General features: G+C 49.2%; 2 protein-coding genes across 5 annotated transcripts in view; one reads left to right on the top strand and one right to left on the bottom strand.

Moving 5' to 3' along the window:
• LOC135056299 (cytochrome c oxidase assembly protein COX11, mitochondrial) overlaps positions 1-14,100 on the bottom strand; it is a 39,896-nt gene extending 25,796 nt beyond the window's left edge. The window contains exon 1 of the mRNA XM_063961269.1: positions 14,077-14,100. Within this exon, the coding sequence (XP_063817339.1) occupies positions 14,077-14,085 (9 nt within the window). The 5' untranslated portion in view covers positions 14,086-14,100. The remainder of the gene's footprint in view (positions 1-14,076) is intronic.
• The window catches only part of STXBP4 (syntaxin binding protein 4), a 506,433-nt gene continuing 505,377 nt past the window's right edge, over positions 13,353-14,408 (top strand). The window contains exon 1 of one of the 4 annotated variants that reach the window (XM_063961265.1): positions 13,353-13,725. The gene's annotated coding sequence lies outside the window, so the exon portion shown is untranslated. The remainder of the gene's footprint in view (positions 13,726-14,408) is intronic. The other 3 variants (XM_063961264.1, XM_063961266.1, XM_063961263.1) reach the window with 3 other exon arrangements.

The raw sequence follows: 14,408 nt of genomic DNA on the forward strand, positions 1-14,408 counted from the left end.
CCACATTTTTGGGTCCCCAACTGAGATAATTACTTATATATTATAGTGTTCACTCTAGGCTGTTTTAGCAGGGCGCCGCGCCCTGCCCGTTTTTTAACAGGCAAAACCCGCCCTGCCCCTTTTGCGGCGCCCTGCTAGAACAGCCGCCCGCTCCCTGCCCTCCCGGCGTGTATAGATGCCGTGCGCATGCGCGCGGCATCCATTCACGCATTGGGAGAGGGCTGGGGGAAGCCCAGCACCGACGGAGGTGCTGGGCACGCCCCCAACAGTGACGTCGGCGGCCACAGACGCTCTCTATAGTAGCGTCTGTGGGCCGCACCGCCCCCTAAAATGACGGAGGCGTGGCCACGCCCCCTAATTTGCGTAGCCACGCCCCCACTTCGGCCGCGCGCGCACATGTGCCCCCCTGAGTCCGGCGCCCTGCCCCTTTTCACTCCTAGAGTGAACACTATATAATATATTATGTGTATATATAGATAGATATATTATATAGATATATAATATACATATATATGTGTCCTTATCTCAGTAGGGGAACCAAAAATGTGGGATTTTGAATTTTGGATAAGGGATACTCAACCTGTATATCTAAAAAAAAATAAATAAAAAAAAAAAATCACAAGCTAGTAAATGTGTGTTTTAACCTTGGAAGCCCAACATCGATTACCAACCTAAAAATCGAACAAAAATCGACCTTAAATAAATATACCACCTGATGTTGTATTGCAGTCCCACGTATAAAACCATGGGAATTACCGTCTTAAGCCACAGCCCTTTTGCAATAAGACAAAGTAAAGATTTCTAGCCTCATATCCAGGAATATTAGCATGTGCTGTAAAACATAACTGACAGTACCTTTCATACATATAGCATAACACGTTTCCCTATTACAGTGAAGTTCATTTGTTAATAGATTGTATGTCTGCTTTAGCTAGGATAAGCATTTCTGCACTTCATTAAGATGAATTTACTAGGTAAATGTATTATAGCGGCACGCATCGTGTATTAACATCTTGTAAGCCGAAGCAGGGAAGCAAAAGCTCCCCCATCCGGCGATGTCCCCAGAGCACAGAGCTGCGGTCCCGATATGTGGTGAGCGCAGCCAGCCCTCGAAGGGACTTGCTGCACTCGCTGATGGAATGCCACTGTCAGGATACTGACAGCCGGTACATCGTATGTATTTAGAAATAATTAAAGCGGCAGAAAACCGAGGACTCTTGTGCCGGTGAAGGGAATATTGAAAAGAAGATCGGTTAAGTCAGAGACGGAAAAGCACCTGAAAGAAGAGGGCCCTGCTCGTAAAAGCTTACGTTCTAAATGGGGGGTGGGTCACACAGACAGAAGTGATAGAGATGGTGTAGAAAGTGAGCATGGGACAGAGGGCTTAGGTTGAGAGATGGCAGGGTTAGGTGAAGAAGTGGGTCTTGAAAGCCTGTTTGCAGTTTTGAAGAGAAGTGTAGAGTGAGGGGGAAAGGTAGAGAATTCCAGAGAAAATGAGCAGCATGTGCAAAATCTTGGAGGTAGGAGTGGGAGGAAGTAATCAGTAGGCAGGAGAGTCGGCGTGCATTAGCAGAGTGAAGACGGGCAGGAGTGTAAAGGGAGATAAGGTCAGATATGTAACTGGGAGAGGAGTTGGTGAGGGCTTTGTAAGAAAGTGTGAGAAGCTTGAAATAGATTCTGAAGGGGAGCCAGTGAAGGGCATTAAAGAGAGGGGAGGTGGATGCAGTACTTTTGGTGAGCAAGATGAACCTGGCAGCAGTACTGAGGATAGACTGGAGAGAGGCATTTGTCAGGGAGGCCAGATAGAAGAATATTACAGTAGTACAGTCTGGAGATGACCAGTGAATGGATAAGAGTCTTAGTGGCATCCTGAGTGAGAAAGCGTCTGATCATGGAAATATTTTTGAGATGAAAACAACGGGTATGAGAGGTGCTGAATGTGTGGTTTGAAGGAGAGGGAGGAGTCAAGGATTACTCCAAGACAGCGCTTTTGGGGACTACAGGAGATAGTAGTGCCATCAATAGATAACGAAATTGCGGGAGGTGAGGTTGTGTGGGATGGTGAGAAGATGATCAGCTCAGTTTTAGACATGTTGAGGTTAAGAAAGCATTGGGACATCCAGAAAGAGATAGCAGAGAGACCGAAGGATACATGAGCGAGGAAAGAGGGGTCAGGGGAGGAAAGGCAGATTTGAGTATCATCAGCATAATGATATTGCAAGTCAAAAGAGCTAATGAGCTCACCTAAAGACAATGCACTAGAGAAAGAAAAAGAGCAGACCAAGACTGGAGGTACACCTACAGTTAGTGGAAGGGGTCGGTGGAGTCATGAGAGGAAACAGAAGGAACAGTCAGAGAGATAGGAGGATTGCTAGGAGATCAGTATTGCGCAGACCAATGGAGCGAAGGATCTGCAGGAGAGGGTGGTCCACTATGTCAAAAGCAGCATATAGATCAAGGAGAGTAAGTGGAGAGTAGTGGCCCTTAGATTTAGCAGAAAGTAGGTCAGACTTTTGTGAGGACAGTTTCAGTGGAGTGGAGAGGATGGTATCCAGACTGGAATGGGTCAAGCAGTGAATGAAAGGAAAGAAAGGCAATAAGGCAGTTGTAGACAATACGCTCAAGGAGTTTGGAGGCAAAAGGGAGGCGAGAGATGGGTCAATAGTTGGAGAAAGTGTATGGATCAAGGGTAGGTTTAAAAAAAAAAAAAAAAAAAAAAGTAGGGTAGATGAGTGCATACTTGAAGGCAGAGGGGACAGTGCCTGATGAGAGGGAGAGATTGAGGAGGTGGGCTAGATGGGAACAGGTAGAGAGAGGTAGCGGAGGAGGTGGGAGGGGAACGGATAAGGGCCATGACTTCCTCACCAGATACATGGGAGAAAGATGTCAGAGTTGGTAAAAGGGATTGGGAGGGTTGGTAAGGGAAAGGAGGTGGCTGGTTGCTGATGGTTTGGTTGGATGTGACATCCTAGTGTGTGGAGTCAATTTTGGATGTAAAGTACTGTAAGTAGCAAAGTCAAAGGCAGAGAGTGAGGGGGTAGAGAGGCTGCGGTTATTTAAAGACTGGAGTAGATTAGGTTTTTGAAGTAGGACTGTAAGCGAGGGAAAGGGCATCACTGAAGGATGAGCGCATAAGTTTGAAATGCCTTAGAGCACAATTTCCTCCACTGTCGCTCGGCAATACGCAAGCATTTTTGCAGATCTGGTGCATTTGGTGTGCCAGGGTTGAGGTGTTGAGCTGCGACTGAATAGTGGTCGGTGGAGCGACAGAGTCAAGAGCAGAAGTAAGGGATGCATTGTATAGGGAAGTGGATTGTTCATGGCATGACACAGGACAGGAGAGAAAAGTGAGTCGAGCAGGAAGAATAGGGAAGTTGTGTTGATGACCTCAATGTTACATTTAGTGATGGTAGCCTTAGGAGGTAAAGGCTGAGTAGCAGAGAGAAATAATTTAAAGGGGAGCAGGTGGTGGTCAGAGTAGGGAAATGGGGAGTTGGAGAAAAGGAGAGTTATGGTAGACTGACCATTGTTAACTCTCTTTCTGCGAGGTACACTGGGACACAGGGAAACATCGGGGTGTAGAGTGGTTCTTGATACAGAGGCACCAACAGGCTAAAGCTTTAGGCTGTCCCAGGATGCATTGGGGCCTCCTCTATAAACCCAACCTCCAGGCACTGGAGCTCAGTTTCGTTAACCAGTCAAATGCAGGAGCAGGCAAGAGAGAAGGCAGATGTTAGTCACACAGAACCACATTCTCACGACAGGAGAAGGGACCAGCGGCTAATACCATACAAACCCATAGAAGCTAGGTGCGTCAGGGTGGGTGCCCTGTGGAACCCAATGTACCTTGCAGAAAGAGTCAATAATGGTAAGTCTACCATAATGCTCCTTTTCTGCAACAGGGTTACATTGTGTTCCACAGGGAAACATTGGGGATCTCCTAAAGCAGTTCCTCAAGGGAGGGGACGCATATTAGCGGGTATGAGAACCCGGCGTCCAAAGGAAGCATCCTGGGAGGCGGAAGCATCAAAGGCATAGAACCTAATGAACGTGTTCACTGAGGACCACATAGCAGCCTTGCATAATTGTTCTGCGGAAGCGCCACTGCGGGCCGTCCAACAACGTCCAACAGACCGAGTAGAATGGGCATTAATAGCAGCAGGAGCTGGAAGTCCAGCCTGCGCATAAGCTTGTGCAATCACCATTCTAATCCATCTGGCCAAGGTTTGCTTATTCGCAGGCCAGCCACGTTTGTGAAAACCAAACAAAAAAAAAGTGCAAAAAGGGTATCTGACTACTCTCCACGTAAATATGGACAGCCCATACCACATCCAAAGACTGCTCTTTGGAGGACAAACCACAATCTCTTGGTTAAGTTGGAAAGATGACACCACCTTAGGTAGATAAACTGGGCGAGATCTAAGAACTGCCCGGTCACGGTGAAATATCAGAAAGGGTTGACGACAGGAAAAAGCGCCTAAGTCCGGCAGAGGCAATAGCCAGTAGGAACAGGACTTTGATTGTGAGACATTTAAGGTCCACTGACTCGAGAGGTTCAAATGGAGACTCTTGCAGGTCATTCGGGACAACAGACAGATCCCATGGAGCCACAGGAGGGACATAGGGTGTTTTACGGATTCATCCTCCCTGAGTGAAAGTATGAATGTCAGGAATAGACGCAATTTTTCTCTGAAACCACACCGACAAGGCAGAGATTTGAACCTGGAGGGAGGCCAGACGAAGGCCTAAATCCAGGCCTTGTTGTAGAAAAGCCAAAAGTCTGGAAGTACTGAATTTGTAAGCATCGTAATTCTTAGCAGCACACCAGGGGAAGTAAGAATTCCAGACCCTGTAATAAATCAGCGCAGTTACCGGTTTGCGGGCCTTCAGCATAGTTTGGATAACCGCGTCAGAGAATCCTTTGGCCCTTAGGAGTGAAGCTTCAAGAGCCACGCTGTCAAAGCCAGTCTGGCCAGGTCCGGGTAGACACAATAGCCCTGAACAAGGTGGTCTGGGCGTTGAGGAAGTAGAAGCGGACGCTCTATCGATAGACCCTAAAGGTATGAGAACCAATACCGTCTTGTACACGTTGGAGCGCCCAGAAGTAGTATTCCTCCTTCTTGTTTGAACTTCCGCAGCACCCTGGGCAGGAGGAGTGACACTAGAGGGAACACGTATGGCAGCCGAAAATTGCATGGAATTGCCAGTGCATCCACGAACATTGCTTGAGGATCCTTGGTTCTTGATCCGAAGACCGGAACTTTGTGATTGTGTCGAGACGCCATCAGGTCTACATCTGGTAGACCCCACTTGTCCACTGGGAGTTGAAAGACTTCCTGATGAAGACTACACTCTCCGGCGTGCACGTCCAGATGACTGAGGAAATCCGCTTCCCAGTTGAGGACTCCCGGAATGAACACTGCCGATATTGCTGGCAGATGGCATTCCGCCCAACGAAGGATTTTTGACACTTCCATCATTGCCATGCGGCTTCCAGTGCCGCCTTGATGAATTATGTACGCCACCGTGGTGGCGTCCTCTGATACAGAACAGGCCTGTTAAAGTACCGTCAGAGGCAGGGCGAGAGAGAAAGCATTGAACACTGCCTGCAATTCCAGAATGTTTATTGGGAGGAGGGATTTCTCCATGGCCCACCAACCTTGGAAAGAGTGTTGCTCCAACCCAGCGCCCCAACCTCGCAGACTGGCGTCCGTAGTCAGTAGGACCCAGTTGGGGATCCAGAAGGGACGGCCCCTGCTTAACTGCTGGTCCTGTAGCCACCAGGTCAGTGACAGACGAACCACCAGAGTCAAGGAAATCATGTGAGACCTGATCCGATGAGGTAGGACGTCCCATTTGGAAAGGATTAACCTCTGCAGAGGGCGGAAATGAAAGCGAGAATACTCTACCATGTCGAACACCGACACCATGAGGCCTAATACTTGCATCGACGAGTGTATCGACACTCTTGGGACGAGAGAGGAAGTATCTGATCCTGTCCTGAAGTTTCAGGACCTTCTCTGGAGAGAGAAACAGCCTTTGACTGTACGTGTCCAGCAGTACCCTCAGGTGCACCATGCTTCAAGCAGGGACCAGCGAAGACTTCTTCCAGTTGGTGAGCCACTCGTGGGCTTGTAGGAAGTTTATTGTCAGTTGTAGATGACTGAGGAGGACATTGTGGGAGTTTGCCAGAATCAGCAAGTCGTCCACATACTGCAGAATCTTGACTCCCTGGCGATGGAGATGAGCCGTTATCACGGCCATAACCTTGGTGAAGACACGAGGGGCCGTGGCCAGTCCGAGCCTGGAATTGATAGTGAAGGTTGCCAATAGCAAACCGCAGATATTGCTGATGTGATATGACACTAGGCATATGCAGGTAAGCATCTTGTATATCCAGGGATACCATATAATCTCCGGGTTCCATGGCCAGTACAATAGAGCGCAGTGTTTCCATACAAACTTGTTCAGTGATTTGAAGTTGAGTATAGGCCGGAAAGACCCACTGGGTTTCGGGACTAGAAACAGGGCCGAGTAGTATCCTCCTCCGGCACTACCGCTCCTGTATCCAGGAGGGAACGCACAAACAGATGTAGAGCTTGCACCTTCAATGGATCCGAAAGGATAACCGTTATGCAGAACTAGCAAGGGGGACGTCTCTTGAAAGAGACTGCGTACCCGTGAGACACAACTTCTCGCACCCATGCGTCTGAAGTGGTCTTCAACCAGACCTGGGTGAATCGCAGAAGTCGGCCTCCCACCCTGGGGTCCCCCAGAGGGAGCCCTGCCCCATCATGCAGCAGGCAGACGGGTGGCCCAGGATTGTTTTGCCTTGGGCTTAGTGGTTTTGGGAGCACAAGATTGTCTCGGGAATGCCTGAACTTTTTGCTCCTTTCGGCCTCAAGGGAAAGCAAAAGTGGTACCTTTTGCCTTCTGTGCAGAAGGATTAGTATTAGGGAGAAATGCAGTCTTAGCAGCTGCTAAGTCAGTCACAATTTTATTGAGATCTTCCTCAAATACGATGTCTCCCTTAAAAGGGAGTACCTCCAAGGTCTTTTTGGAGTCCAGGTCCACCTTCCACGACCTCACGTAGAACCAAGTTCTCACGACGGGAGAAGGGACTAGCAGCTAATGCCATACAAACCCATAGAAGCTAGGTGAGTCAGGGTGGGCGCCCTGTGGAACCAATGTACATCGCAGAAAGAAATATTTAACAATGGTAAGTCTACCATAAATCTCCTTTTCTGCTGTGGGGTACATTGGTTTCCACAAGGAAAACATCGGGGATGTCCTAAAGCAGTTCCTCATGGGAGGGGACGCACTGTAGCGGGCACAAGAACCCGGCGTCCAAAGGAGGCATCCTGGGAGGTGTAAGTATCGAAGGCATAGAACCTTATGAACGTGTTCCATGAGGACCACGTAGCCGTCTTGCACAATTGTTCAAGGGTCACAGCACGATTGGCCACCCAAGAAGGTACAACAGACAGAGTAGAATGGGCTTTGATGGTAGCAGGAGCCCAGCCTGTACATAAGCATGTGCAATCATCACTCTAATCCATCTGGCCAAGGTTTGCTTATTAGCAGGCCAGCCACGTTTGCGAAAACCAAAAAAGGGCAAAGAGGGAATCAGATCTCCTAAGAGAAGCTGTTCTCACATAAATATGACAGCCCGTACCACATCCAAAGACCGCTCTTTGGAGGATAAACCAGGAGAGGTAAATGCCAGAAACCACAATTTCCTGGTTAAAGGTGGAAAGATGACACCCACCTTAGGCAAATAACCAGGACGCGTTCTAAGAACTGCCCGGTCACGGTGAAAAATTCAGAAAGGGAGACCTACAGGACAAGGCAGCCAAATCTGAAACCCGTCTAGCAGAGGCAATAGCCAGCAAGAACAAGACCTTAAGAGTAAGCCACTTAAGGTTCACAGACTCAGTTCAAATGGAGACTCTTGTAAGGTGCCCAGAACAACCAACAAATCCCAAGGAGCCACAGGTGGGACATAGGGATGTTGAATCTGTAAAACACAGAGTGAATGTATGAACATCAGGCAGAGTCGCAATTTTTCCTCTGAAACCATATAGACAAGGCAGAAATATGAACCTTGAGGGAGGCCAGACGAAAGCCTAAGTCCAGGCCCTGTTGTAGGAAAGCCAAAAGCTTGGCACTACTGAACTTGTGTGTCATAATGGTTAGTCGCACACCAGGCGAAGTAAGAATTCCAGACTCTGTAATAAATCCAAGCACACGCCGGTTTACGGGCCTTCAACATAGTTTGAATGACAGCCTCAGAAAATCCTTTGGCCCTCAGTCTGGAAGCTTCAAGAGCCACGCCGTCAAAGCAAGCCGGGCGAAATGCTGGTAGACACAAGGGCCCTGAACAAGGAGGTCTGGGCACTGAGGTAGTAGAAGAGGACGCTCTAACGAGAGACCCTGCAGGTCTGTCTGGGCCACGCTGGAGCGATTAGAAGTAGTATTCCTCCTTCTTGTTTGAACTTCCTTGTCACCCTGGGCAGAAGTGACACCGGAGGGAACACGTACGGCAGCCAAAAGTTCCAAGGAATTGCCAGTGCGTCCACGAACGCTGCTTGAGGATCCCTGGTCTTTGCTCCAAAGACCAGAACCTTGTGATTGTGTCGAGACGCTATCAGGTCTACATCTGGTAGGACCCACTTGTCCACTAGGAGTTGAAAGACTTCTTGATGAAGGCTCCACTCTCCAGCGTGTACGTCCTGACTACTGAGGAAGTCCCCTTCCCAGTTAAGGACTCCCGGAATGAACACTGCCAATATGGCTTGCAGATGGCGTTCCGCCCGAAGGATTTTTGACACTTCCATCATTGCCATGCGGCTTCGAGTGCCGCCTACATGATTTATGTACGCCACCGTGGTGGCATTGTCCGACTGTACTTGAACAGGCCTGTTCTGTACTAGAGGCAGGGCTAGTGTCAACGCATTGAACACTGCCCGCAATTCCAGAATGTTTATCGGGAGGAGAGATTCCTCCCTGGTCCACCAAGCCTGAAGAGAGTGTTGCTCCAACACTGCCTCCCAGACTGGTATCCGTCGTCAGAAGGACCCAGTTGGAGATCCAGAAGAGACGACCCCTGCTCAGTTGCATGTCCTGTAGCCACCAGCTCAGTGACAAGCGGACCTCAGGAGTCAAGGAGATCATGCGAGCCCTGATCCGGTGAGACATGTCGTCCCACTTGGAGAATATCAACCCCTATTGAGGGCAGGATTGAAATTGAGCATACTCTACCATGTCGAAAAGACACCATGAGGCCTAGTACTTGCATCGCCGAGTGTACTGACACACGTGGGCGAGAGAGGAAGCATCTTATCTTGTCCTGAAGTTTCAGCGCCTTCTCCAGAGACAAAAACAACCGCTGGTTGTGGGTGTCCAATAGCGCTCCCAGGTGCACCATGCTCTGAGCAGGGACCAGGGAAGATTTCTTTCAGTTGATGAGGTACCCGTGGGCTTGCAGGAATTGGACAGTCAGTTCCAGATGACAGGAGAACCTCCGGAGAGTTCGCCAGGATCAAGAAGTCGTCCAGATACGGCAGGATCCTGATACCCTGATGGCAGAGCCATCATGACCTTGGTGAAAATTCTTGGGGTCGTGGTCAGACCGAAAGGTAAGGCCTGGAATTGAAAGTGTAGGTTGCCAATAGCAAACCGCAGGTATTGCTGATGCGACACTGCAATAGGTATATGCAGGTAAGCATCCTGTGTGTCCAGGGATACCATATAGTCCTTGGGCTCCAAAGCCAGAACAATAGAGCGAAGCATTTCCATACGAAATTTCCATTCACAAATTTGTTCAAAGACTTGAGGTTGAGAATGGGCCGAGAGTAGTGTTCACTCTAGGCTGTTTTAGCAGGGCGCCGCGCCCCGCCCGTATTTTAGCAGGCAAAACCCGCCCTGCCCCTTTTGCGGCGCCCTGCTAGAACAGCTGCCAGCTTCCTGCCCTCCCGGCGTGTATAGATGCCGTGCGCATGCGCGCGGCATCCATTCACGCATTGGGAGAGAGCTGTGGGAAGCCCAGCACCGACGGAGGTGCTGGGCACGCCCCCAACAGTGACGTCGTCGGCCACAGACGCTCTCTATAGTAGCGTCTGTGGGCCGCACCGCCCCATAAAATGACGTAGGCGTGGCCACACCCCCATATTTGCGTGGCCGCGCCCTCGTTTCAGCCGCGCGCACGCACATATGCCCCCGGAGTCCGGCGCCATGCACCTTTTCACTCCTACAGTGAACACTACGAGAGGATCACCTCTAACGTCTTTTTAGAGTCCAGATCTACAGACCAGGACCGCAACCAGAGAATCCGGCGACCCAGAATGGACGTAGTAGACGCCTTGGCCGCCAGGACACCTGCATCAGATGCCGCCTCCTGAATATAATGAGAAGGCTGTCATAATATATGAAAGACATTGTCTACCATTATCAGGAAAAGCCGACAGCAGTTCCGCTTCAACTTCCTGAACCCAGGCTTCAATAGCTTTTGACGCCCAAGAAGCCGCAATAGTGGGCCTATGCATAACTCCAGCAAGAGTGTAAATGGACTTCAAGCAACCCTCCACACGCTTATCCGTCGGTTCCTTCAGTGAGCCGATGGTAGTGACAGGCAGAGCAGAGGACACCACCAGACGTGCGACTTGTGAATCCACCGGCGGAGGCGTTTCCCAATTTTTTACATCACTCTGCAGCGAGAGGCTAACGAGCTAGCATCTTTTTAGACAGGGAAAATTTATTTCATGGATTTTCCCAGGATTCCTGATGAATGTCAACCAAGTGGTCAGAATGAGGTAAAACTAATTTAGTAACCTTCTGACGTTTACACTTTAACGATACCAAAAAGTACTCAGGCGCTGCAAGTATGGGATGCCCCACTAAGCAGCGGCCTCTAGAAAGGGGGAAGTCACTCCCACAGTACACAGTATATATCAAAAACAAAAGTGAGGCTGCGCTGGATTAGGTCAGTAAATCAACAGTGCGAATGTTTCCAATATTATGGTATCACAATTTATTATATAAAAGAAAAATTTATATTAAAAAATCAATAAAAAAATCAATAAACCGCATGCATATCATTTATGGATTGTGATACCATAATATTGGAAACATTCTCACTAATTGTTGATTTACTGACCTAATCCAGCGCAGCCTCACTTTTGTTTTTGATATATGACGTTTAAATGTATCTGGTTTCTTAGAGGTAGCTGGAGGCTCTTAGTCATCATCGATTTGAAGTATCAGCCTGATAGCCTCCAAGAGGTCAGGAACATCCACCTGTGTCAGAGATTTCCCATCAGAAGCATCTGCATCAGTGTGAGCACCATCTTCATCGGACGAGGTATCCGAAACATGTATGGATTGTGAGGAAGTAACGACCCGTTTAGATGACCACTTGGTCTTAGGCCGGCGAGAGTCAGGATTTTGCTTAGCCAGAGACTGATTTCATTGCTGTAATTGAGAGGACAGTGTATCTGCCCATGTCGGATTAACTGCAGGGACAATATGTGGCTGTAATGGCACAGGAGGTCCCATAGGGGACGCAAGTCTAGTTACTAGCGTAGTCAATAAATTAGAGAAAGGAGTCCAAGGTCTTGATTTGCCCCCATTGCTGCTGACTGACCATGGGGTATAGAACCTCCAGTACCTGAACCCTCAGCTGCTATGTTTTCCTCCGAGCAATCCGTGGCGTCAGCACAGCCATGGATTTACCAACCTGTTTAGCAGACATTATATGTAGGCGTAACTTAAGGGTGAAATAGTACGAAATAAGCAGACAAATTGCCTGACAAGAAAAACCCCTGTATAGTGTGACTGCTAAGCAGAGCACAAACAGAGGATTTAAGAGGTATGTGGTGACTGTAAAACACAGAGAAAAATACCAAGGTAGTATATCCTGTGAAACACTATATGATAACCCTGATGCACTTAGCCCCCCTCAGGGTACAGAATATAGGGATAGCAATGTGTTTGAGATACACAAAATAGAAATCACACAGCAGCTATTGGCACACAGTCACACGTACAATGCAGAAATTATTACAAACAATTAAACTGCACTGGACTAGCAATACTAAGTACAAACTGTGTCACTAAGTAAAGCTATATAGGTATATAGATATAACAATGCGCAGTAAAGACTGGATGTATATCACTGGATACTTGTACTAACTATCCCTGTAGTAATGCACTTGTTCTTAACTACCACTATCTAAAGGACATGTAGAATACTTAAGTGTCCTGTAAATGCACAGCGCTGATGATGCAGGCGGCTTTACAGAGGAGACATTGCCCAGCAGTCCCAGGATCAGCTCAGCATGTGTGTAATGGCGCCCAAACGCTCACAGGAAGTGAGGGAGACAGAGAGATGCAGCTCCAGGGTGGGAACATTTGCAGTAAATGGCGCCTGGGGCTGGGGCTACAGGGCAGAGCCTTATTCCCTTGAAGGACTTCACCACAGGGTACTGTGGGGCCTATGAAAGTGGATTATGAGGTAATCCGACCTGTGCCCCTTGCCCGGGTGGTCTAGTGGGGTTGCTGTATGGCCTCAGTGTCCATGCCAGCGCACGTGGCCCATCTCCTAGAGACCGCGGCGGATCGCGGTTTTCAGAACGTCCCGCCTGGGGAACCCTCTTACCTCCTCCCTGTAATGCGGTCACGCGATCCTGGAGGAGAGCAGCAGCAAATGTGTGTGCCTGAAGAGAAACCGGAGCCCACCGCTGTAAGCACTCGGAAACCAGGACGCGGGAGTATACAGCGCCGCGGGGGGTGTGGGGGGGGGGGGGTGAGGAAGCAGCAGCACGATAAGTCAGAATGACATATAGCACTTTTAAGTGCCTGTGCTGCGGCCCTGGAAGTCTTTTTTAGAAGACAGAAGCTCTTTTCAGGGCTGCCTTGCAGGCACCAACTTACAAACTGAGCTCCTGTCTGTGTGCGGGGTTATAGAGGATGCGGCGCTGAGCATCCTGGGAACAGTCAAAGCTTTTAGCCTGTTGGTGCATCGGATCGAGAGCCAACTCTACACCTCGATGTTATTCCCTGTGGAACCCCAGTGTACCCCGCTGCAGAAAGGATTGTCGAGCCCTGTGTTAGTACATACGCAATTAGTGACATCGTGTGGCGGGACGTACCATGGATGCTCCCAATCTCTATGAAAAGTCCTGGAAAAAACACTGTTTGGGGTCAATGAGAACCTATGTTACAGGATATGGCAAATCATGTTATATACAACACAGATAGGAGACGAGAAGCACCACACAGACTGTCTGCAGTACATGGCGGTATTTGATACATTACATACATATGTATACTGCAGGTACAGGAGCACACACCTGGCAGTACATGCGGTACAAGGGCACGGCAGCGTAGGACATCCCCACCATGCCCACCCCGGCAGCAGTCACGTAGGCCAGCACGGTCTTGTTGCGGGTCCTCCAGTCGTACTGTGATCCGCCGCCCCGGAACCCCCGGGATCCCCGCGGCCGCCATACTGTCCAGGGCAGAACGCTGCACCACAACCCCCGGCTCCGGCCCTGCGCCCTCCACACTGACATCATGCTGCTCACACCGTCACGTGCCGCCGGAAGCGCCGCGAGATTTCCGCTCTCGCTCGGCAATCGGAGCCGGGACTGGAGCCGGAGGACTAGGGCTTATTCTCCCGTGCGCCTCGCTGTACTCGTATGAGGCTGGCGACTGAGGACGGAGCAGGTACTGTATGTCGGGTGTGGGGTCTGCTGTGCTTGGGACCTAACCATAGAAAGCTGATACTGTATCTAAATAGCGCCTGCTTCTGGTGTCTAGGCATCAGGTCATCATTATCCTGGACAGACTGTATTATCCTCCACAGCCCAGCTGGAGAATCACCATTATCCACCATATATCAGCTGGAGAGTCAGCATTACTCTCCAACATCTCAGCTGGAGATTCCAAATAATCTTCCACATCTCAGTTAGTTTTAATTACCCTTCACTACTTTGCTGGAGAGTTGTCATTATCCTCCACATCCCTGCTGGAGAGTCATCACTATAGTCCACATTTCAGCTGGAGAGTCATTATTACCTTCCACATCACAGCTGGAGAGTTATCATCCACATCCGACCTGGAAAGTCATCATTATCTTCCACATAGAAGCTAAAGATCCCTCATTACCCTCCACATTCCAGCTGGAGAGTCATCATTATCCTCCACATAACAACTGAAGAGTCATCATTACTGTCCACATCACTGCTGGAAAGTCATCATTACCCTCCATATCACAGCTGGGGAGTCATCATTATTCTCAGCTTTGCAGCTGAAGAGTCAACATTATCCTTTCCATCATTGCAGAGATTAGTCTTTGCCCTTCTCACCATTCATGTATAAAGCAATGAAAGAGTAAAGTATCCCATAGC

The sequence above is a fragment of the Pseudophryne corroboree genome, chromosome 3 (genome assembly GCF_028390025.1).
Source record: "Pseudophryne corroboree isolate aPseCor3 chromosome 3, aPseCor3.hap2, whole genome shotgun sequence".
NCBI lineage: Eukaryota > Metazoa > Chordata > Amphibia > Anura > Myobatrachidae > Pseudophryne > Pseudophryne corroboree.